A 22,335-nucleotide genomic window follows, 5' to 3' on the forward strand; every position below is an offset into this window, starting at 1 on the left:
CACTGATTACTCCTTTGAATTCCAGGCTTTAAATGTTAACAATAATACACAAAATAAATGTAATTTACTTTCATTTGTTAACCTATTTCCTTCATGTGGCTCACAGCGGCTGTCCTGGCTTGATTCTATGCCCGTTCTCTTTATACCAAGACCTCTGCCAGACACAAGTGGAGACACAGTGAAATTCAAGTTTTACTCCCATAATCCTGCCTTAGGAAGCAGAGTTTTATACCCCATATTTCAGATGTGATTTCAAACTAAAATATTGTGGTTTTATACAATTACAAAACAAACCATGAATTTGGTGAGAGAAGGAGAAGTTGGTAACACATGTACCATAGCTTACATGTAATTTAATTTACCCCAACAATGGCAGATAAAGAAAATTCTTGCAAAACTACACTTATTTTTAAAGTGGATTAGCTAAATTTAAAAATCTTATAAGGCTATCCCTCATAGACCTATACAGCTCATACTGAAGCAGAAATGCCAAGCCTCTGTAATAAAAATCAAAACATAGCATTGCAATATTAGTAAACAAGAGAGAAAAAAACTCAAGAGAAAATGCTTTATTTATTGTAAATGCTGGTGCCTACAGAAAGAGAGTTAAACTGGAAGAGGAAGGGCATTTCTGGGTCCATTCAGGGGCCACTGCCTATCTAATTTCACTCCCAAACTCATGCTTTTCTTGATGTAACTTTCACTATTCATAGGAATCAATCATCGTTGTGGTTGGGTTTTGACTTCTACGTGGAACAGAGAGAGAGGAAAAGAGGCAGGGAGATTTTTTCTGAGGTAACTGGATGAGCTGGAAGAAAGGGGGAAAGATGAAGGAAGTTTGGAACGACTTTTGAGGAGGAAAGAAAATGCCTGTGCTCTAATAAATTGGCTACATGAGAGAAGGTGAGAAGGAAGAGGGTGGAGAAGGGACCGGTCCTGGGATGATTCCTTTCTACAGGAGAATAGATGCTCATGCAGGGAAGATGCTGGGTCAGTTCAGGCATTTCCTGCATCGTCCACTAGGGGGATGTCATATGCCCTGAACAATGTATAGAATTGGTGTTTTCATTCATGAACCCACTGTTCAACAATCATTGACAAGGTCTACTATGTGCTAGGCACTAGGGATACAGAGATGACTGACTTACTCCGAGACAGATAATGCAGAAGGAATCACTGATTCTCCGGGGAAAGTTTGGTTCACATTTTGGACATTAAGTTTGAAGAGCCCGTGGGCAGAGCCATGGTGAAGTCCAGTGGGAAGTAAGATATATGAGTTTGGCATTCCAGGAGAGAAGTCTCATGGGGATATTTAAAGAGAAGTATATTTGCAGCTGTGAGCATGGAAGGGGCCACTCCAATTCACTGTGTAGAACAGTACTTTTCAAAGTCAAGTGTGCATGGAGGGCTTATGAAGACAGATCCCTAGCCTCCTCTCCTTTCCACCAGAGATTCTGATTCAGGACTCAGGTGAGACCCAAGAAATTTTTTTTTAATTGAAGTATAGTCGATTTACAACATCGTGTTAGGTTTAGGTGTACAGCACAGTGATTCAGTTACATATATGTATATATATATATATATATATATATATATATACACACACACACACAAATATATACGTATATTCTTTTTCAGATTTATTTTTCTCTTATAGGTTATTACAAAATATTGAGTATAGTTCCCTGTGCTATACAGTAAGACCCAAGAGTTTACATTTCTAACAAGCTCCCAGCTGATGCTGCCTTCTGTAGATCACACTCCAAGCAGCACTCCAAGCATTAGAATAGAGGAAGGGCTGTTCTGGGATCAAAGGAGAGGATGGTCAATAGATGGGTTTCTGTGTCTGAGCATATTTTTGTTTGGGAATCACAGGAGGACTCACTAGTAAGTGGATTTTAAAAGAATATGTGTCTTAAAAAATAATTAAGGACCATGGGCTAGGACATGATGAGATGGGGGTTAATGAAAGAACAATACTTTTAGGATAGGTAGAGACGGCAGATCCTCTAAGAAGACTGAGCAGGAGTGGCCCAAGAGGAAGGAGAAAACTCCAGAGAGAACAATGTCAAGAAAGCCAAAGTAGGAGAATTTCAAGATGGAGGGTGATTATTAACAACAACAACAACAAAAAACACCCCAAAACAGGGCTTCCCTGGTGGCACAGGGACACCTGCCAATGCAGGGGACACGGGTTCGAACCCTCATCCAGGACGATCCCACATGCTGCGGAGCAACTAAGCCCATGAGCCACAACTACTGAGCCTGTGCTCTAGAGCCCGCGAGCCACAACTACTGAAGCCCACGTGCCTAGAGCCAGTGCTCCGCAACAAGAGAAGCCACCACAATGAGAAGCCCACGCACCGCAACAAGGAGTAGCCCCCGCTTGCCGCAACTAGAGGAAGCCTGTGCCCAGCAACAAAGACCCAACTCAGCCAAAAATAAATAAATAAATTTAGTTTTAAAAAAACCCAAAGCAACAAACAAACAAGAAAGATACAGTCAAAGGCATCTCCTAGATTTGAGAACTAGAGATAGAGGGAGATTTAATATATCATGTGGTCCAACCAACCATGACTGGAGATGGGGCAACGAAGACCCAAATAGAAAGAGTGAGTTCCTAAAATCCCACGGTTGACTCAGCATGAACACGCTCCTAGCAAATGCTCGTTCTAGGATATCACGTTGTCTCCCACTGGAACTTGTGTGGCAATGGTAGAACAGTCTGGTTATTGTTGGGAGGAAGTGATGTGATGGGGAAGGAAGAATGGTATCGCCCTGGGATGGATAGGGGAAAGAGAAAGGTGATACAATATATGTAAATCATCGTTTTAATGGACACACTATTTGCACCCTGGATTTCCATAATGAAGGATGTAAAGGTTGCTGGAATAGGCCAAGATTCCATTTTTTATTCACATACAATACAGACTAGATCCTGAAGAGTTCATTCTATTTTCAATAGGGATTTGGAATTCCAAATCCCAGAATTTGAATTCAAACAATATAGTGATTTTCAACTTTAGCAGCAGAAGATTCCATGACCGAAATTCACTGTTTGTGGGTTAGTGGTATGGTTTATACCTGGAAACATGCAGCAAGCACCACAAAACATCGGTTCACTTTACTTGTGGACAATGAGTCTAGATTTGGACAAGAATGCTTAGAAACCTAGATAACAATCAGGCCACCTGAATTAGACCACCGATGTTCTGCTCTCCCAGGGTTGCCAAGACTGGAAACGACCTTCTGCTGGGTCCAAGTACCTGAGGAAGGTCCAGGTTAAAAAGGAGACGATTCTTTCTGCCTTGTCTGAAAGGAGGTTTCCAAGGCTGCTGCAAAAATCACACATAGAGTGCTGGGGAGAGCCCGGCAATCTCTTCATTGCAGATCCCCTGTGTGGAGTTCTTTATTTTGACTAGACCTAATTCTGCTTAGCTAAACACAGGTTGATGGGATCAGCACCCGGCGGGGAGTAGCAGAAACCAGGATTCAGCTCAAGGAAGTACAGATGCTCAGTTTATACAAAACAGCATCTACTTCATTTACAAAATGTTAAGTGAAGTTTTTCACTAAAGTAGGTCTCTTCTCCCCAACTTCCCCCTCCCCCTTGCCCTTTTTGGAAACACTAGTACATTTGATTCTCTTGCACGTGACATAACTCTGAGGAAAGCTTTCTCTGAGAGGTTTCTTGACTATCCCTACTGGTCTCAACTAGAGACTGGTGGTGGTATTTGAGGTTCAGACCGAGTAAGAAGTTTGGATGGATCCTTTCTGTAGACAAAATGTAGACACATATAAAACTTGCTGACCTTTCTACTTCATATTAATGCTGAACACTCCAGGTCCATAAAAATTTTATGTCACGTACCTTTCCACGTCAATAGGCACCTGTTACGGTTATTGCTCTTTGGGGGAAGGGGGCACTCAGTGACATTTTTGTGCAATCATTCCAATGCAAGCATAGTGACACGTTAAAATTCCTACACTCCATCAGTTACAGAGTGAGGACATCAAGAGAGGACATTTGAGTCCCTTTCATTTAAAAGTTCCATTCACTGACTCTTAAAGTTCCTGGGTTGGGCAAAAAAATGGGCCAAGGAATTGAGTATGCTTGAGAAAATAACATGAGAAATTCAGATGGCTTTCCAAGTACATGTAGAATTCTTCACCCATTTGAAGCAATGGAGAGCTCAGAGAGAAGAACCCTGTCCCTGTTTTTACACTGTACTTAGTCTTCTCCTACTTCTGCTGGTTCCTCTCAAGTTTTTCCAGGTACTGCCTTGGAAACTCTCTTATGCACATCATGTGCTGACCTTGCCATTTTAAGGCTTAAGTTGATGGAACTTACAAGGCATGAAAGTTCAGGAAAGCAAGACCTCCAAGACTCTGCACTGTGACTCCACCAGGGCCAGGCTACGGGCTGAGCCCTTTGAGGGCTTCTTACCTGGGACACTGTGATGCCACACTTCTTGGCTAACTCCTCTTTGGCTTCCTCACTGGGGTAGGGGTTGCTGAGATGGGAATAGAAATATTCATTCAGGATTTCCGTCGCTTGCTTGTTGAAATTTCGTCTCTTCCGCCTTCATAAAGAGAAAGGAAACAACAACGACAACGGAAAAAAAAAAAAGTTCACACCAAATACATATAAAAAGGGAGAGGAGAGGATCTACATCTGGGAGAAGACCCTTTTTTGAGTGAAAAGTGAACAAGAGGAGATTTGAGCAAAGGGGTTGGATGCTGAAAGCAGTGCTGAAAGCGTTCTTTAAATACTTCATTGTGTACTGTCGGGACACTAAGCAGAAGAACAATCACATGTATTATACAAATATTTATACAGAGTGGTGAGGGGCACGAAGTTTCAAAATTCCACCATGTTGGTTTTGAACCCTGGACCAGCTGAATACCAGCTGGGTGGTTTGGGATGCCTCTTCAAACTTCAGCTTCTTCAAATGACAGTCAAAAGAGTCAAACTGACCTCACGGGGTGACAGGGAGAAATCAGGTCATACACAGAGAGGACTCAGCACAGTGCCTGGTACATGACAAATACTAGGACTTACTGGGGATTCTTCCTACCAGGTTCCAGGCCTTGGGCCATACCCCCTCAGAGCCATCAATTCAAATTATTCACTTTTCACAACTAGTGAGGTAGCTATGGTTATTCCCATTTACCAATGAAGAACTGAGTTCAAAGGTCACTCAACTAGTAGGTTATAGGGCCAAAGTATCAATTCAGGTCTGCCTGACTACAAAACCCAGCCTCTTTTTTGTATACAGATTGCCTCATGGCAGTTACACAGAGACTCTGAAGCCATAAGTTAAAAATAAGTTGTCTGGACTTCCCTGGTGGCACAGTGGTTAAGACTCCATGCTCCCAATGCAGGGGGCCCGTGTTTGATCCCTGGTCAGGGAATTAGATCCCACATGCATGCTGTAACTAAGGAGCCCATGTGCCGCAACAAAGGAGCCCGTGAGCCACAACTAAGGAGCCCACCTGCTGCAACTAAGGAGACTGTCTGCCTCAACTAAGACCCATAGCAACCAAATTAATAAACAAATATTTTTTAAAAAGTTATTTTCTCTCAGTTCTATCCCCATATAGGTGCATGCAACATTTTTAAAAGGCATGGGGAAGGGGGGCGAGAAAGGATGGAAATTAACCCCCTGACTACTTGACCTCCCTTGAAAGGAGAAAAGCAGCACTTTCTAAGCAGGAACAGCTGCTAAATGGTAAAACATAAGCCCACAGAAATCTTTTTAATATATAGGTTGCGAAAATGAAGAAAACCACTTTTTGAATAAAAGCATGTTTCTTCTTAAAAGAAAAAGTGCTAATTGAACTAATTTAAAGTGAGAATCACTTTGTTGCCTCCTCCCCGCTAAGGCCTGAGGATAGCTGGGGTTTGCTTAGGGATGCCTGGCTCCTTGCAGATGCTGGCTGGCCCTCCTTGAGGGGGTGGGGTCTCTATCTTTAAATTAGCTCCATTAGCACTTCTGCCTTTCTAGCTTTTATCAAAGGCTTTTCCTTATGGGGAAAAAAAATTTCCAGAACATCCCTGGTTATGCCAGGATATTGAATTTTCTGATTTAAGCCAACAGAAAGCACCAATCGCCTTGCTAGACAGGAAATTCAGCTAATATTGTATTTTCCGGGTCCCACTTGGATTAATTAACATAATAAAGTGCCTGATTTTACCGGATGAACACCATCTGTCCATAGGTATTAACCACATCTGCCCAGATTATGCCAAGCCCAAGTCACCCTCCCAAATCATGCTGAGTTTCTGGGTCACCCAGCATCAGAAATTGGGCAGATTGGATTAAAAGGCCCAACTAAAAAGGAGGCGTGTATTAAGAGCTCTTGCATGATGGGAATTTGAGGATGGTAGCCAAGTGGCTAACCCGGTCTCCAAGCTAGTCTTTGGATAACTTCTGGCTTCCTCTTGGCCTAAAGAAAACAGTTGTTTTAGGCCTGGGGAAGTGGCCCCTGAAGGCTCCCCTAATTGGGAGTTGTTTGCATTAGCATTACAGTGTATTTCTTGGGACTCTTCCAACTGAGCTCATAGGAAGCCTCTCTGGAATGAGCTGGGGTGCAGGGATGGTGCAGACAGCTGTTCCCGGCTCTCTCCTCCTGGTGACGTGCAATCTTCCTTTAGGTGGTCTCATCTACTCAGATGAATGCACTTATCACCTTGTGCAGTGGCTGTCTCAATCTAGGGCCTTTGGAGCCCCAGAAGTAGGATTTTGCAGAATTTCAAGAAACTCAGTAAAAATAATATAATTCTGACGATAAGGTTATTTGAACTAAGACACCTGGTTTCTTTGCTTTGGCTGGAAGCGTTTTCAGCTCGGTGAGTTAACGTGTTATTTCAAGCCAACCAAAAGCTCTGATCATCAGTTATCCAGGTAAACTTAAGAGATGTGGAAGTTGATTAAATTTTAGGGATGGAACCTTTCAAATCACAGTGACTCAAGAGGGTGGAGTGTAGGCGCTGTGCACATATGTTGCTAACCACCAAATGTGTTATCTCTGACCAAATGCCTCTCCTAAAAGCCAACACCCCATTTACTACTGCATACCCCAGACACTTCCAACAAACTCTGTGTTGCTAAGACTAGTATCACATTTCACCCAAACCAGCTCCATTTTCTTTTCTTTCCATATTATATAATGACATCACCATCGATACAGAGTTCATTGTATTTGCTAATCTGTTCGTCCATTCATTCGTTTGTTTATTCCTTCAAATATTTGAGTACCTACCATGCGCCAGCATCTGGGAGCGATTCTCAACTCTTCTTGTTCTCTTACTGGATAAACACTCTCTGTCCATAGGTATTAACCACATCTGTCCAGATTATGCCAAGCCTAAGCCACTTTCCCAAATCATGCTGAGTTTCTGGGTCACCCAGCATCAGAAATTGGGCAGATTGGATTAAAAGGCCCAACTAAAAAGGAGGCGTGTATTAAGAGCTCTTGCATAATGGGAATTTGAGGAAGGTAGGCCCCAGAGCAAGTCTTCCCAGTTCTATTTTTCAAATCTATCCCTTTTGTTCCATCCTTAGTGTCACTGTTGTTTTTGAAATGGGTTTAGAGGAACCACAGTCTGTCATATAATGGTCTTAGTAGTGTTGTCCAACAGCACTTTCTGCAATGAGGAAAACAAATGTTCTCTGTTCTCCAATATAGCAGCCATCAGCTGCATGTGGCTACCGAGTGGCTGAAATAGGGCTCGTATAACTGGAGTGCTAAAGTTTTAAGTTTTATTTACTTTAATTTTAATTAATTTAAATTTAAAATCAAGAAGCCACAGACTAGACAGTGCAACTCCATACTGATGCTTTCCCTAAATCATGGCCAAGCAACCCTCCTAGAAGGAGAGCATGGACTCACAGCCCTGGTGCACACCATCAAAAGCACGAAATGGCTCCAAAACCTCCTGCTGTAGTCTGTTCCATCACATACCAATGTTTATCTTAAAATAAGAATATTTTCCTCCAAATATCTGAGTAAAATGGGGAAGGTTTTTCATACTTATTCTGTATTTCCCCAGTCTGAGAAGCACACACCTCAACAGTGGTCTCCTACCGTTTCTTTGAATTCAGCTCATCTTCAAGAAAATCACTAGAGGAATTCCTCCAAACCATGGATCTGATCATGAAAATAATAATAATAATAATAATAAATAATATATAATATACTGAATCTTACTATATTATAGCTGAATTACGGTGTGAATACTATGTTCTAGACACTATACTTTTTTAACATATTATCTTATTTATTCTTGTATAGAATTATCTCCATTTTAGAAACACAAAAACTGAGTCTTAGGGAGGATAAGCCACTTACCCCGGGTCACAAAGGTAGTCAGGGTTGTAGCAAGAATCTGAATCCAAGAAGTGCAGCTTCAGAACTTACACTATAAATTACTACATTCCCTCCTTAAACAGCTCGGAGTTTCTGCTGCTTCATAGGACCAAGTTGAAATCTTTGCTGGTACAGTTAAGGTCTTTCAGTGGATCTAGCCCCTCCCTAGTGTCTCATTTCCCTCCAATCCTACACATGCTCTACATAATTTCATCCAGCTACATCATATGCTTCTCCATTCCCCAAAGACACTCACGGCGTTCATGTTCCCTTGCCTTTTCATACCACCCTGTGTATTTCTCTCCAGCAGCATTTGCCACAAGTTTACATGTGTCTTCCCAACTAAACAGCAAATCCTCAAGGGGAGGAGCCATGTTTCACACATATTTGAAACCCCGCTGCCCAACACACAGTATGCATTCCAGTAAGTAATGCCTGTGGAAGTTGAATTATGTTGTTCACTTTGCTTCTGTGATTCCTTCTATGTGTTAAATATCATACTCCTCTGAGACTCAGCACTGTCTGCCTCTCCCTGATTTTCGATCCTCTCTCCCCTTTGGGTAAACTTGGCAGATGTACTTCCTGTGATCATGCGCAGTTTTATGCTGTTATAAGAGCACCTGTCCCAGGAGGACCCACATTTACATGCATTTTTTCATCTTTGTTATTCCAGTGGCTAATATAGCATTTGACAGAGAGTAAAAACTCAGAGAAGTAAATAAATTAAATACAGTGCCAGTTTGGCCAGACCTTATTGGATGTCCTTTCCTCTTTCTTACCGTCCCCTTTGCTAATCATTTTAGGTAACTCCATCTACCAGGGTGAAGTGCAGAGGTGTACTTCCAACCATGTGTTTAGGTTCTTATTGTTCTCTCTAGCAAGATGTTATTTTTAAAAAACAAGGTAAAATTACTGTATTGCTAGAAAACCATTAAAAGGGTTTACAAGTTCTCTCTCTCAAAGAATTACTGTAGTCCTGACAATAAGCTTACCAAGTTTTACAGCACAATGCTTGATATAAAGCTGAAATAATAAATGTTGAGTGAATGAATGAATGAGTGGAATTTTTAAGTTAAACTTTTCTGGCACTATAAGGAAGACAAAAAGGATATGACTTGGGGCTTCCCTGGTGGCGCAGTGGTTGAGAGTCCGCCTGCCGATGCAGGGGACACGGGTTCGTGCCCCGGTCCGGGAAGATCCCACATGCCGCAGAGCGGCTGCGCCCGTGAGCCATGGCCGCTGAGCCTGCGCGTCCGGAGCCTGTGCTCCGCAACGGGAGAGGCCGCAACAGTGAGAGGCCCGCGTACCGCCAAAAAAAAAAAAAAAAAAGGATATGACTTGAGTGGACAAAACCTGGCCCAAATGCTCAGCTGGGGAGTGTGGAAGGCAGAATCCTAAGAAGATATGTAAGATTCCACCCTGGGCTACATCTCTTTCCCTTGAGCGTATGTGTTGGGGGGCACTGTGAAAATAACAGTATATCCTTCCTCTGATTAAGTTACCAATCAGTTGACTTTGCGTTAATGAAACGGGAGATTAGGTTAAATCCTTAAAATGGTGACATTCTCCAGGAAGAAAGCAAGCAGACAACTTGTAAGCTGCCTGTGGAGAGGGCAGCTTCTAGGATCTGGGGACTTCAGTTCTACAACCACAAGGAACTGAATTATGCCCCTACTGGAATGAGCTTCAGATAAGAGCGTGGCCTCAGCTGACCCCTGGGTTGCAGCTTTGTGAGACTAGAGCAGAGAACCCAGGTTAGCCTGCCCAGGCCCCTGAACAACAGAAACCGTGAGATAATAACTTTGTGTTGTTCTAAGCTGCTAAATTTGTGGTAATCTGTTCTTCAGCAACACAGAATACAAGGAATGTTACACAACAAAGCAGTAACATTCAATTCTGCATACCCATTACATGACGAAGACTAATCCTGTTACTAAATCCAGTCCTCCTTGCATTTTGTCTTCCAAGAAATCTTTTCCGATGAAGCCCTGCCCATCAGATGCATGGTTTCGAGAAGCACATGAACATTAGCAGTGAATGTGTCTTTCTTAGTAAAGTGTGTTTAGCTAGCTTTCCCAATTATAGATAGCGCTAGAAGCAATGATATTAGCTACCACAATCAGGAAGTCCAGGCAAACGTTTATTTTTGAGCTGGAAAAACCATTTGCTTAGCCTTGGGTTGGCACTTGGGGTCATATTTTTTCAGCGATACTAAATATACATACCTCTAAGTAAATGCTAATAACAAAGACAAAAGGTTAGTTGTTTTAGTTTTGAACCTTGGCTCAGAGGCAATGATTTAAAGGTTGCAGCCAAAGCAGGAAAGAGACCCTCTCTTACAGTGACTGTCCTTCTGGTGCCAACTGGAACAATCTAGGCAAAGGCTGGTGGAAGTGAAAGGAGCTGTGTACAAAGCTCGCCTAGTTTCGCGTCTCTTAGAGTCTGACCTTCTGCTGGCCACAGCAGAGTTACTGAGAGAAGAAATCCTATGAGAAAATGATTCTGCTCCTCCCTTCTCTCTGATTTCTTTCTTGAAAAGAACCCAGTCTGGGCCCAATTTTTCTTTTTTTTTTTTTTCAGTATCTGCCAACATAAATGCCAACTCCAGCATTTTAACGAGGGGAGTTACCATGGGGATGTAAACAACACATGCAGAGTGGCAGCGGCCACAGCACAGGGGAAAGACCCAGACACAGGCCACCAGTCACTTGCACTTTGTACCGTGCGGAACGGCCTGCTTTAAAGAAGCCAGGCTGGCAGCAGGCCACGGGGCGAGGGCGATGCACGGCGGCGGGGGTGGGGGGGTGGGGGTGGGGTCCTGCTTCGGAGGGCCTGTGGATTCCCCCACTCATCACCATGCTCTGCTGGGAACAGCTCTCTTCATTTGTACTTTCTCTTGACTTACTCTATGGAATTCTATTAGCCCAGAGATCCAGTTTGCTAGCTGGCGTTCTTATTTCATATTCCACGTGATCCAAAACACAATGAATAAAAGGGAGTTTAGGAGGCGCCAGGAGTTTTAAAGAGGTCTGTGAACTGTAAAGACCACACTTGTGAAGGGAGAGAAAAGTACAGGTAAGAGAGCTGAATACTACATGATTTCCGGGGTGAAAAAATTTAAAAAGCAGAGCATTTGGGTATCTGAATGAAAAGGAACAAAACTACAGATTATTAAATGGTATATGACCCTGACATACCTAATGTTTCAATAATAAAAATCATATGTTGGGATTATATTCAGGAATTGAAACAATGAATGATGAAATCTGCATTTATAGAAGATGGCTAATTTAAGATGAACTGTAGATCACAAAGGATATCCACACTCTGAAAACTTATTTATTAGATCAATTATCAACACACTCCCCTAGAGTAGATGAAAGATATGATATCACCATTTTACAGGCTGGATAACAGAAGCCAAAGAAATCAAAGGGATTTGTACAAATCCATTGGTCTAGAGGGTAGGAGGACCAAGAACTGATTATTTGTTCTATAGTCTCAGTTTTTGTCGTAAAGGACCTTTCTATCCGTGATTTCAGCTGAATTCTTTGACCTCACAAATTAGGTCACAAGTTAATGTCAGGTAGAAAACATCAAATCTTGATTGAAAATCTGGCCCATATCAGACCAGTCCCTTGCCCCTCTACGCCCAAGGGACCATGTCTTCTTCATCTTTTCATCTCTGTGCCCCTAAAACTCAGCCCAGAGTAGGACACATGGTAATCTAGTTATCAATATTTGTTGACTCGAACTGGGTGCCCTCTCTGCCTACATATACTGTGGCAAAGATTCCCAGCTCTCAATCAGAACTTTCTGGGAGAAAATAGGTCATTGCACTATCTAGCAAGACCTGTATGGGCCCATAGTTACAAACTATTCCTGTGAAAGAGACACCTAGCGGTATGAAAACAAAAAGTCCTGCTTTTTCTGTCCCTGTAGCTACGTCATCCTTGCTTCTCATGAAGAGTGAGTAAGCAGCGGCCATAAAGAATACCCCCGCCCATGACACATTTTCCTGGAGCCGTATAAGACCAATGGCCATCCACCCTCTCAGCACTCCTTTCCCTGACTAAGAACATTTCTCAGGCTACCACTTGGCTTAGCCTTGAACATGATGACAACGGAGTCTTTGGAGAGGGCCCGCCGTGGATTCCAACCCTGGATCAGTGGGTTCTCCCCAAGGACAGACCCCTCCTGGGGACTCACCGCGCATCCAGAAACCGGGAACGCAGGATCATGACGGCCTCACACGTGCTTTGCTTCAGCTGCATCTGGATGGAGCTGAACTTGCGGTGGATGATACTGACCATCCGTTCGATCTCCTTCGGGGAGATGGGCCGGGTCCGGCTTTGCTCTCGCAGGAGATTCATCACGTGGGTGGTGAACTCATTACAGGCCTGCAACGGCAGGATGACACACGTGGGGTGTGGGGAGGGTCCAAGCCTCAGCATGCTTGACGTGAGGCTGTGTAGGTCTTTTGCTAGAGACGTGTGCAGGTAAGGAAAGTGGGCTAGTTTGTGGCATTCTGTCAAATCGGAAAAAATAAATGATGCCTGGAAATCCCTTTCCGCCCATTTGATTATAATTTTTGGCCATGCTGTGGATTTTTTTAAAGGGAAAAGAAAATTCCTAAGTATTTTTCATGATTTTACTACTATGAAAGATGAGAACACGGACACTAGTATAAAACACACTTCACAACCCTTCACCCCATTGTTAACAGTCAAAGAGAGTTTGGGGCCAAATATAGCATGAACTTTCTGTCTTGCCCTTATCTCTGATATGTTAAAGCTTCCAAATATTCAATTCAGCATAAACAGCCCGAAGAGTGGAATCATGGACTTAAAAGCTCTGATAACTCTTCTGGGAGATTTCTCATCCATCTATTTCTACTTCTACTTTTATCGTAAGGACTCCCTCCTATGCCGGTCTTCTGAAGATCTGCTATGTCTATAACACAAAGGGAATAGGTTAAAAAAAAAAAAAAAGGCATCCAAATATGAATTAGAGGATTCAGGAGTTATCCCTCCAGAAAGGAAAACTCTCAGGTTAGAGACCAACATACTCTCAGCTCTGGAAGTGAAACTGGAGATCATTTTTCCCACCTCCTTATTTTACAGTTGGGAAAACTGGCTCCAAGAGATGAAGGGCCCACAGCAAAAAACAGCAGCTGAGGCAGGACCTGAACACATCCGCATCCAGGCCAGGGTGTCTGTTCTTTCCCAGACCCTGAATCTGCTCCTTAGAGCACCACTGCCCTTTCTCTTAGTTACTATTACTTATCATCTCGGTAGTCGGGTTTTATTAGTGAACATTCAATAAAATATCTACTCACAGGTTAACTCACAGTAATGTTCTAAAACTGTATAAGACTGTTCACAAAAAAGGGCAACTTGATGCTGTGAGACTTGAAGAACTAAGGACTCAAAGGGTTCAACTTAATATTAACAGTGGAAACACGCCCATTGAGGCTAACCCTGCATTGCCCTTGTTTTTTACAGCACCAAGCCCTTCCTAGCTGTCAATTATGCAGTAACAATAACATATTTACAGTTCATTTCTCCAAGAAATCCTTTGAGGTCGGCTGGCCAAAGATACAAAGGCAGACGCGTCCACTGGGCTGTGTCTACACTGGGGGCTGGGAGGCCTGGGTTTTGACCTGCCTCCGTGAGTATGTGGGTAAATCCTTTCACTACTCAGTACTTCGTGTTATTTGTCCGAGAGTGGATTTGATCATTCCTAACCCTTCAGCAAGGCTAGCAGTGCCCATGCTCTTGTGCAGTGACCTGCAGATGGAGTAAGTCACTCACATGAACGTAGCAGTGGGCTAAGAGCACAGACTGCCTGCGTTCAGATCCTGCGCTGGCACTCACTTCGCTCTGGGGCCTTGGCTAGTTATGTAAGATCCCTGTATCTCGTCTTCCCTATTCGTGAAATGGGGATGACAGTACCTCAAAGGGTGTGGTAAGGACTACATGAGTTACTCTCTTTGTGTCTGGCCACATAAATTGTGTCATTACCATCGCTTCAAAGTACAGAGAACTTAGAAACCCAGCACAGGATCACGATTGGGCAAACCTCTCGCCCCGTGGTAAAACTAAAGGGGGTCACAAATACCTTCTTTCTAGGCTGCAGGCATATGCTGCAGACAGAATCCACAGAAGATCAGGTCCAATAGCAGTTTGCTCTTACTAAGAAAACTGCTACCTAAACACAAGATCTTAGTATACGCTTCATCTCTCCCCAACCTCAACAAGGGAGGGAGATAAAACCTGGCAGCGAGTTGGCGGCAAGTCTATAAGAAATCGGGGTGGGGCGTGGTGGGGGGAGGCACACGGCAGGCATCCTAAGTGGCTTTCCGGAGAAACGCTTCATCCCCCGCTGGGCTGCAGCCTCCCCCCCCAATGGGGGCTCACAGGGAGGAGGGACTGGATGTGAAGGAGGTATTGTCAAGTGCACTTGCTCTCTGCTGGGGAGCCACAGTGCTCGGCTAATCATGATGTGCTTCATTACGGTGAATAAAAATACTCACAATACCTGGTGCTTATTTAGGGCATTGGATCCCGGGCCCCTCTCTGCTCTGCCCCAAACAGACAGTGGAGTCTTTTCACCCACTGCTGAGGTGCAGCAAGACAGCTGCTCAACAGCTGCTCGGGAACACGCAACAGACAGTGCAGAGGAGTTCCAAGTCCATTTTAGACAGACAGAACACAGTGATCCAGATTTTTCCAGGACCTGAACTACCCACGTCTCCTCCTCAGTTCCCCCAAGCTCGGCACCTTCACAAGCTGTGCTGCTCCCATGTAGCCAGGCGCTCCTGATGGAACTGGGAAGCGTGGGGATGACAATCGTTCATTAAATAGGACCCTCGCCGGCTGAAGGTTTCTGTGACAGAGGAGACTCTGCTGCAGACTGTCCGAAAGATGGTACACCTCCTGGAGCTACCCCTCCAGCTGCCCCCAGAAAGCGGACGCTTTCTGAAAGGAGACGTCCCAAGTTCCAGGGCAAAGGCCCTTCTGGGAGCAGCCTACCCAAGAGAAGCTCTCTTAAAAAATCCTGCTTGAGTTTAAGCAATTTAATCCTAGACTTGAAGCCTCCTTCCTGCACTTCTCTTCAGCCCACCTTCTTCGCTTACTGCTTCAAACTGGATTCGGCTGCCAATTTCAGCAACGAATGTGACTGGGATTTTAAGACTTTCTTGGCTGTGAGTGGACCTGACCCACCTGGGTTCGGCCTTAGAGACAGCCTTGTCAATGCCCTGGCAGCATTATTCACGAAAACTGAAAAGTGAAGAACTCTGCAAAACGACAAGAGTATCGTTTCTTAGAATAGCACTTGGAACAAAATTCAGGTTTCTGGATATCACGGTTTTATCTATTAGAATATGCTAGCTCTTAAATACCTTCGCTGCCAACATGATCTGCTGAAAAAGTGTTTTACCAGCCCCTTTTAATGAAGAAAACAATTTCCTTCTTTTCTTTTGAATGAAAGTCTCTAGAAGCCTTCTTTATCTAATAACTTCAGGGTGAAACAATGGCTGACTCATGTTGGGTTTTTTTTGGGGGGGGAGGTGGGGGATGGGTGAGTAGGGTTATGGTAGCTACTTACTGGAAAGCTAACTGATCCTCTGGTTATCTACCATCACCAAACTAAAATCAAAACAAAACAAACCAAAACAACAGAATCAACTCTTAAATAGTCAGTCTGGTAACCATCTAGGTACTACTAAAACAGAGACTGACATTTTTCCTAAGGTTTCCTATTTTTAAGGAAGCTCCCGCAAGGAATGCTTACAGAAAACAATGAAGAAGATCTGTCTCTCAGACATACTAGCTAGAAGGTTAATGGCATAATTTCCTTATAATCTATTTACTATAATTAACAATACAACTAATATTAATAAATTATTAAGCACATAGAGTATGTTAAACGGTATTCAGTTCTTACCCAGAAAATGCCCAAAGAAATAAGGAAATGATTTTTTAGTGTTTTTGAAGAATAACAAATACAGACTGCTACTACATTTACCTAATTTGCTCTGTACTGATGGAGCTTTTCCTTAAGCTCCCAATTTCCAGCATGATTATTATTTAGAATAGGTAGCCATCTATGAGAAGTTTCTGAAGAAGAATACTTTTTTTTATCACTAGCCTCTCTTAGAGAGCATCAATCTAGTCCATGAAAGTAACAGAGAGGTCAAGCCGGTTACTTCATTGTCTACAGACGTCCACACTTGTTCCACATTAAGTGCGGCTGGCTGGGTATTGTTCCAATAAGAGCCCTTGGGCTAAGGGTCAAAATCTGGCTTCCAGGGCCAACTCTGTCCCTCCTTTGGATGTGTGACCCAGATACATCACCTAACCTCTTTGACCTCCAGTTCCTCAGCTGTATCGAAATGAAGATGATGACAGTACCTGTCTGGAGGACCCAGCCTTAAAATTACCTTGAGGAACAAGTGCCGTTAAGTTGACAGAAGTGCTTTAGTCATTTTGGATGAGGATGGAAGAGTGAGACAAGGGGGGGCTTAAATCAAGGAAAGGGTCCATTCGTCTATGTTGCTGGCAACCTGAGCTAAGAAGAAAGCCAGTTCTAAACGCCATCCAGCCTAACATCCATGCCAGTTATGGGTTTAGGGAGGAAGCCACACTCGTCGTGTACCCCTGGAGTTTGGCATGAGTTAACCTGGATACTAGGTCAAGATAGTTTGTTATGCCAGAGGCCAAGCTTAGCAGTGAAGGTAAAATAGGGAAAGCACAGAGTAGGAAGAACCCAAGAGGCCAGCTAGGGACCTTGTCAGCAAACGTCCCCATGTGTCTTCCCAAGTTATCCCATTAGTTGGGGCAGACTCTGAACCCTAACATGATGGCCCAGGTGGGGAAGCTGTCATAGATCAGCCAGCTTACCTGAGCTCAGCCTCTCCTGGGAACTGAGGAAACGTCTACATGAGCCTACACCGTGTTAAGAATGTTTTTTCTTTCCCAGGAAGGTGGAGGGTGATGATCCACAGGTTCTTACCACAAGATTGCTTTTATTTTCCTCCCCTTGAACCCTCCCTACACCTGTCTGATGGCTGAAATTCACCACGCTTGGCTTCCAGCTTCACACCGTTTTCCCTCACAAAAGAAGGGACTTTGTAGAAATCCATTTCAAAGGTAGATAGGAGTGCAATAATGAAACTTTCTTCACTTTAAATTTTAAAATGCCTATTTCTATTTTAAAATTTAAATTTTCTATTAAGTTTGCATTTGCCTTCTACCTAGACAGTTGTAAGTGGACAGGGTCTTCCACTTTTTGCTTTTTCTCCCCCTTCTTCTGTGACCCTTAAAAAAGAAAAGAAAGCCATAAATCTAACAATTCAATGGAAGTAAGTTAACTTAGAACTTCAGGACAATGTCACATCCAAAGAGATGACAACAAATGTATCTATAAATAATGGGAGGACAGCCTGATGTTAAGGGACTCCTAATAAAGTAGTATTGCTCATACTGACCAGAGGACACAATATTGATATTTAAATTCACATGTGGGGTCTTCCCCGGTGGCGCAGTGGTTAGGAATCCGCCTGCCAATGCAGGGGACACGGGTTCAAGCCCTGGTCCGGGAAGATCCCACATGCCGCAGAGCAACTAAGCCCTTGCGCCACAGCTACTGAGCCTGTGCTCTAGAGCTCGTGAGCCACAACTACTGAGCCCACGTGCCACAACTACTGAAGCCCATGCGCCTAGAGCCCCTGCTCCGCAACGAGAAGCCACCGCAATGAGAAGCCCACGCACCGCAACGAAGAGTAGCCCCCGCTTGCCTCAACTAGAGAAAGTCCACGCACAGCAACGAAGACGCAATGCAGCCAAAAATTAAATAAATTAATTAAAAAAAATTCACATGTGTGTATGTGTGTGTGGGGGGGGTCCTCTAGTAGAGAGGGGCGCTATTTTAATTAGAATACCGTACAACATTTATATACTGTTCTATGACTTAAAGCCTTTCTTAGCCTTTCCTTCATATGATTTTTATGGCTCTTTGATATCCTAGACTCCAAATCCACAGCTCTTTGCCAAAAACCCCCAGCTTTTAGGGTATAGTATGTGGACCACTGGATCCCAGAGACCATTTAGTGGAGTGTTAGGACTGGAATTCAACTTTGTCTGACTCCAGGGGTCCCCTGAGACCCTCTACTCTTCTTATAGCGGGAGGCGTGTCTCGTATTGCATACCATATATAAAAAGCAGAACATGTTTGACTCCCATTTGAACTGAATCTAGGTAGAGCGAGGGACTTTAGTGTCCGTTCCCGTAGGATTCCATGAGCACCATGACCCTCTGCTCGTGACCCTGAGAGCCCCGGGGCTGCATGCGCACAGGGAAACACTCCAGAGCTCCAGGAACTGAGTTTTCCTTATATTGACTATGGATGTTTTCTGAAATCATCATTTACAACTTCGACTTTTTTTTAATGGCTTTATCTCTAGTTTGCCCAGGTTTTCAACAGTGGACACCAAGGACTCGGTGGGCTCAGGTTCAGCAAGTGGCTCTGGGGTGAGGCCGGAGATGCTGGACCCCAGATGTCAGTCTCCAGGAAAGGCTGCCCGCCTCGGCGCCCACAGCCCTGAGTTTCCTGATGCCTCCGCCCTTTTCCTGAAGGGCTGGGGGGGCCCAGACCCCACAGGGCTGTGGTTACCTGCTCGTATTTCTCCAGCTCCGTGTGGTAGATTTGTCTGATCTGTGAGAGTTTGGCTCTGTAATCAGAATGCTCCACCGAATTGTCGGAACCGGCGCCTCCAGAAGCTGCCGCCGCCGCAGCCGCCGCGGCCGAGCCGCCACCCTTCTCTGGCCCGGCCACCCCCTCCGCCAGCAGCATGTTGTCCAGTCGCATCAGCTGGGGGTCTGTTGGCTCTTCTTCCTGCGCTCCCCGGATACTCAAAACTGCGGGAAGACCCAAAAGAGTGGGGAGGTGTTAAGAGTAACCCAACGAAGCAAAGGTTAACAACAACAACAAAAAACTCCCAATGTATCGTTTGGCTAAGTCTCCAATTACTTGCAATATGGCATCTGAGCAATGGGTTGGAAAAAGAGAGGGATTGGAGGAGGAGAAAATGCAAGGAGAGATTTGCTTCGTTCCCCAAATTAATTATATCCCATCCTATGAGGTACCTAGCATAGTCCAATTGATGGAGGCAGAAAGTAGACCAGTGGGTACCACGGGCTGCCGGGAGGGAGGGAGATAAGGAGTTCGTGATTAACCCGTACAGAGTTTCATCTTGGGAAGATGAAAAAGTTCTGGAGATGGATGGTGGTGACGGCTGCACAACAATGCGAATGTACTTAATGCCACCGGACTGTCCACTCAAAAACAGTTATAATGATAAGTTTTAGGTTATGCATATTTTACCAGTGAAAGAAATTTCAAATCTACAAAAAAATTAATGATAGCAATATAGTTTTCACTTTCATCCCCAAACTGCCAAATTTTAATTCAAGGAAAAGCATTTCCTTCTTCATTTCTAATTTTAGATTTCTGTGACGTTGTGGTTTTATACTCATTGACTTTGTAATATTCGATCAGCCTAAATTTTCATCTCCCAAATGATCTAAGCCAGGCAAATCCAGTTAATTTGGAGGGAAGTGTTAAACCTCTCCCCTGGACTAAGGATTTCCATCTCCCCACATTGAGATCAATCTGTTCCAGGTGATAAGAACTCCATCTTGGTACAAACAAGGGTGAGGTCCTTTTAACAAGCTGTCTCGGGGATTCAGAGAAGCCAGTATTCTGATAGGATGGAGAAGGCTCAGCTCTGTTAGAGGCTCTGCTTTTTATTAAAACACCATGACCATTTGCGGGGGATGAGGGGGTGATTTGGACTGAAAGAGATCAAGCGATTTAGTAAATCAGCAGAAGAGCTAGGCAGTCTCTTTTTACTACCTTCATACAACCTGCCATAAAGTAAATCACTCATCTGAGCCCAGTTTACTTGTCAGCAGCCAAGTCTTTGTTGAGAGCGAACACGAAAAGAATTTCCAATTAAAAGCAAACTGAGAGTAGGAAAGGAGGAACACGATTAAAGACAGAGGAGAAGGCGTCCCATGCTGGTTCACATCTTGGGGACGGAGATGGCAGGGTCTACGCAGCCTGGTGGGTATGTGAACACTGGTGCAGCCAGAGAGCCCAGAGCTGTTTCCAGCCGGGATGCATCTGGTGAGCACCACGGGGACGGTGCCAGGTGCAGTTGTCTCCTGAGCCTAGCAAGGCAGCCCCACGGGGTTGTGACAGGGAAGGTGGATCTGAGCTCAATCCGAGGGGACATGTAGACATTCAGGGCATTTCATCACGTATAATACCAGCATAACTGCTGGCTGTGTCCACATGCTCCTGGCTTCTAACAGGCATGACAAGAAGCAACCTTGGAAGCTGTTTCAAAGGAAAGCCCGATTCCTGTGCTAAAAGGAAAACGGCAGCTTTGCTTTCATGAAACAGGAGACAGTCAAGTGGAAGGTCAAGTCATGTGGACCAGGGCTGGCGGTTAGGATTAAAGGCACGGGGTAGGGACACGTGCCCCCCACACCCCATGAAGTAAGAAAGGACGGGAGGAGGGAAAGGAGGACGTGGGGAAGGCAGTTAGCTGGGGAGGAAAGAAGGAAGTCCTCCCTGACGCCCAACAAGCCACACTTCAGGACCCAGGTTCTCCTCTTGCATCTGAATTTTTAATATTCTGCTGCACTAAAAGAAAATTGCTACATTGTTAATGGCACAGGTTAGGGGATCCTGGAGGTTTATTTTGTGGACCTTTTTCCAATGACATCCTTTTTTTGTAATGGGAAACTGTCCCTTTGATCTTAGAATAATAAAGATTTAGTCATGTTATTCAGTTCCTTGAATTTATTTACTCAGATCTACAAAGTCCTCAGAAGAACATATCACTAACAAAGGTTTCCTTAAGAAAGGAAATGAATGCAGTAACCATTTCCTGAATACCAGTCCCTAAAGGTGGGGAAAAGAATGTGACCCCGCAAAGAGCTGGGCTTAGAGCCCAGGAACCCTTCCTTCCTGGCCTGTACAGCCCAGTGAATTCTTCCAGGTGAGGGCATTTCCGTGGGGTTTATGGATGTTTCCCCAGTGAATTTTATTGAATGAATTTTCATTACTTTACCAACGACAAATATCAATGGGCCATTTACAAATGAAAAAAGAAAAAGAAGATCAACTCTGAGCCATTCTGTAATTGTTGCACTTTTGCTTGATCATTAAAAAACTGGTGCTGAGGCAAAACTTGACACTAATATGGCCAGTGTATCCCAGAAGAGGCTGCAAACTTTGGCTGACGGGAAATCTCCCCAAGATGCTGAGGCTGGTTAACTCCGGAGCCGGGCAGTGATGCCTCCAAGTGCTTCTTCCTCATCACTCTATAACAATCCTTCCTGACAGATCCAGCACTGACAGATCTTGTGATGGTTTCTGGTCGCAACAATGGTAGCAAAGCAAAAAATAATCATGTCATCTTAATGGTGAAGACGCACTTTCCTAGGGCTACCTAAACACTGCGTTACCTGAGGTGGTGATGAGCATCGTCAGACAGCACCTGTGCCTCAGACTGACCTGCTCACCCCATTAGCTTGCTCCTCTAGCAAAGTTCAATGCGTTATGGGAGGAGAAAGAGAGGCAAAGAGACAGGCATGCACAGACCAAAGTGCTGGCACTAGTCCCTCCAGGTACCAGGTAGGTGACTAGGTGGGCATGTTCCTACTAGTATTTCCCATGTGCCCAATATTTACCTCTGAGAATATTTTCTCTTTCCAGTCTCTCTCAGTTGCACCCACGCCCATGCCCTACTTTTTCATTTAAACAATCAACGGGAAGCACGAAACGTCCACACAAACTCTGTACACCTACCTAATTAATATTTTTCTTGGTCTTGAAATCTAACTGGTTTTAAATGAAATAAGAGAGCAAGTTGCTAAAGCTGGCCAA

General features: G+C 44.2%; 1 protein-coding gene across 2 annotated transcripts in view; it reads right to left on the bottom strand.

Annotated features, from left to right (window-relative positions):
* Window positions 1-22,335, bottom strand: part of PBX1 (PBX homeobox 1) — a 282,619-nt gene that overhangs the window by 37,992 nt on the left and 222,292 nt on the right. For both annotated transcript variants that reach the window (XM_082650928.1, XM_082650927.1), the window contains exons 3-5: window positions 19,051-19,295; window positions 12,583-12,773; window positions 4,448-4,583 (exon numbers count right to left, since the gene is read on the bottom strand). In XM_082650928.1, the coding sequence (XP_082507054.1) occupies window positions 4,448-4,583; window positions 12,583-12,773; window positions 19,051-19,295 (572 nt within the window). The remainder of the gene's footprint in view (window positions 1-4,447; window positions 4,584-12,582; window positions 12,774-19,050; window positions 19,296-22,335) is intronic.

The sequence above is a fragment of the Grampus griseus genome (assembly GCF_964374135.1).
Source record: "Grampus griseus genome assembly, chromosome: 1".
NCBI classification, from domain to species: Eukaryota; Metazoa; Chordata; class Mammalia; order Artiodactyla; family Delphinidae; genus Grampus; species Grampus griseus.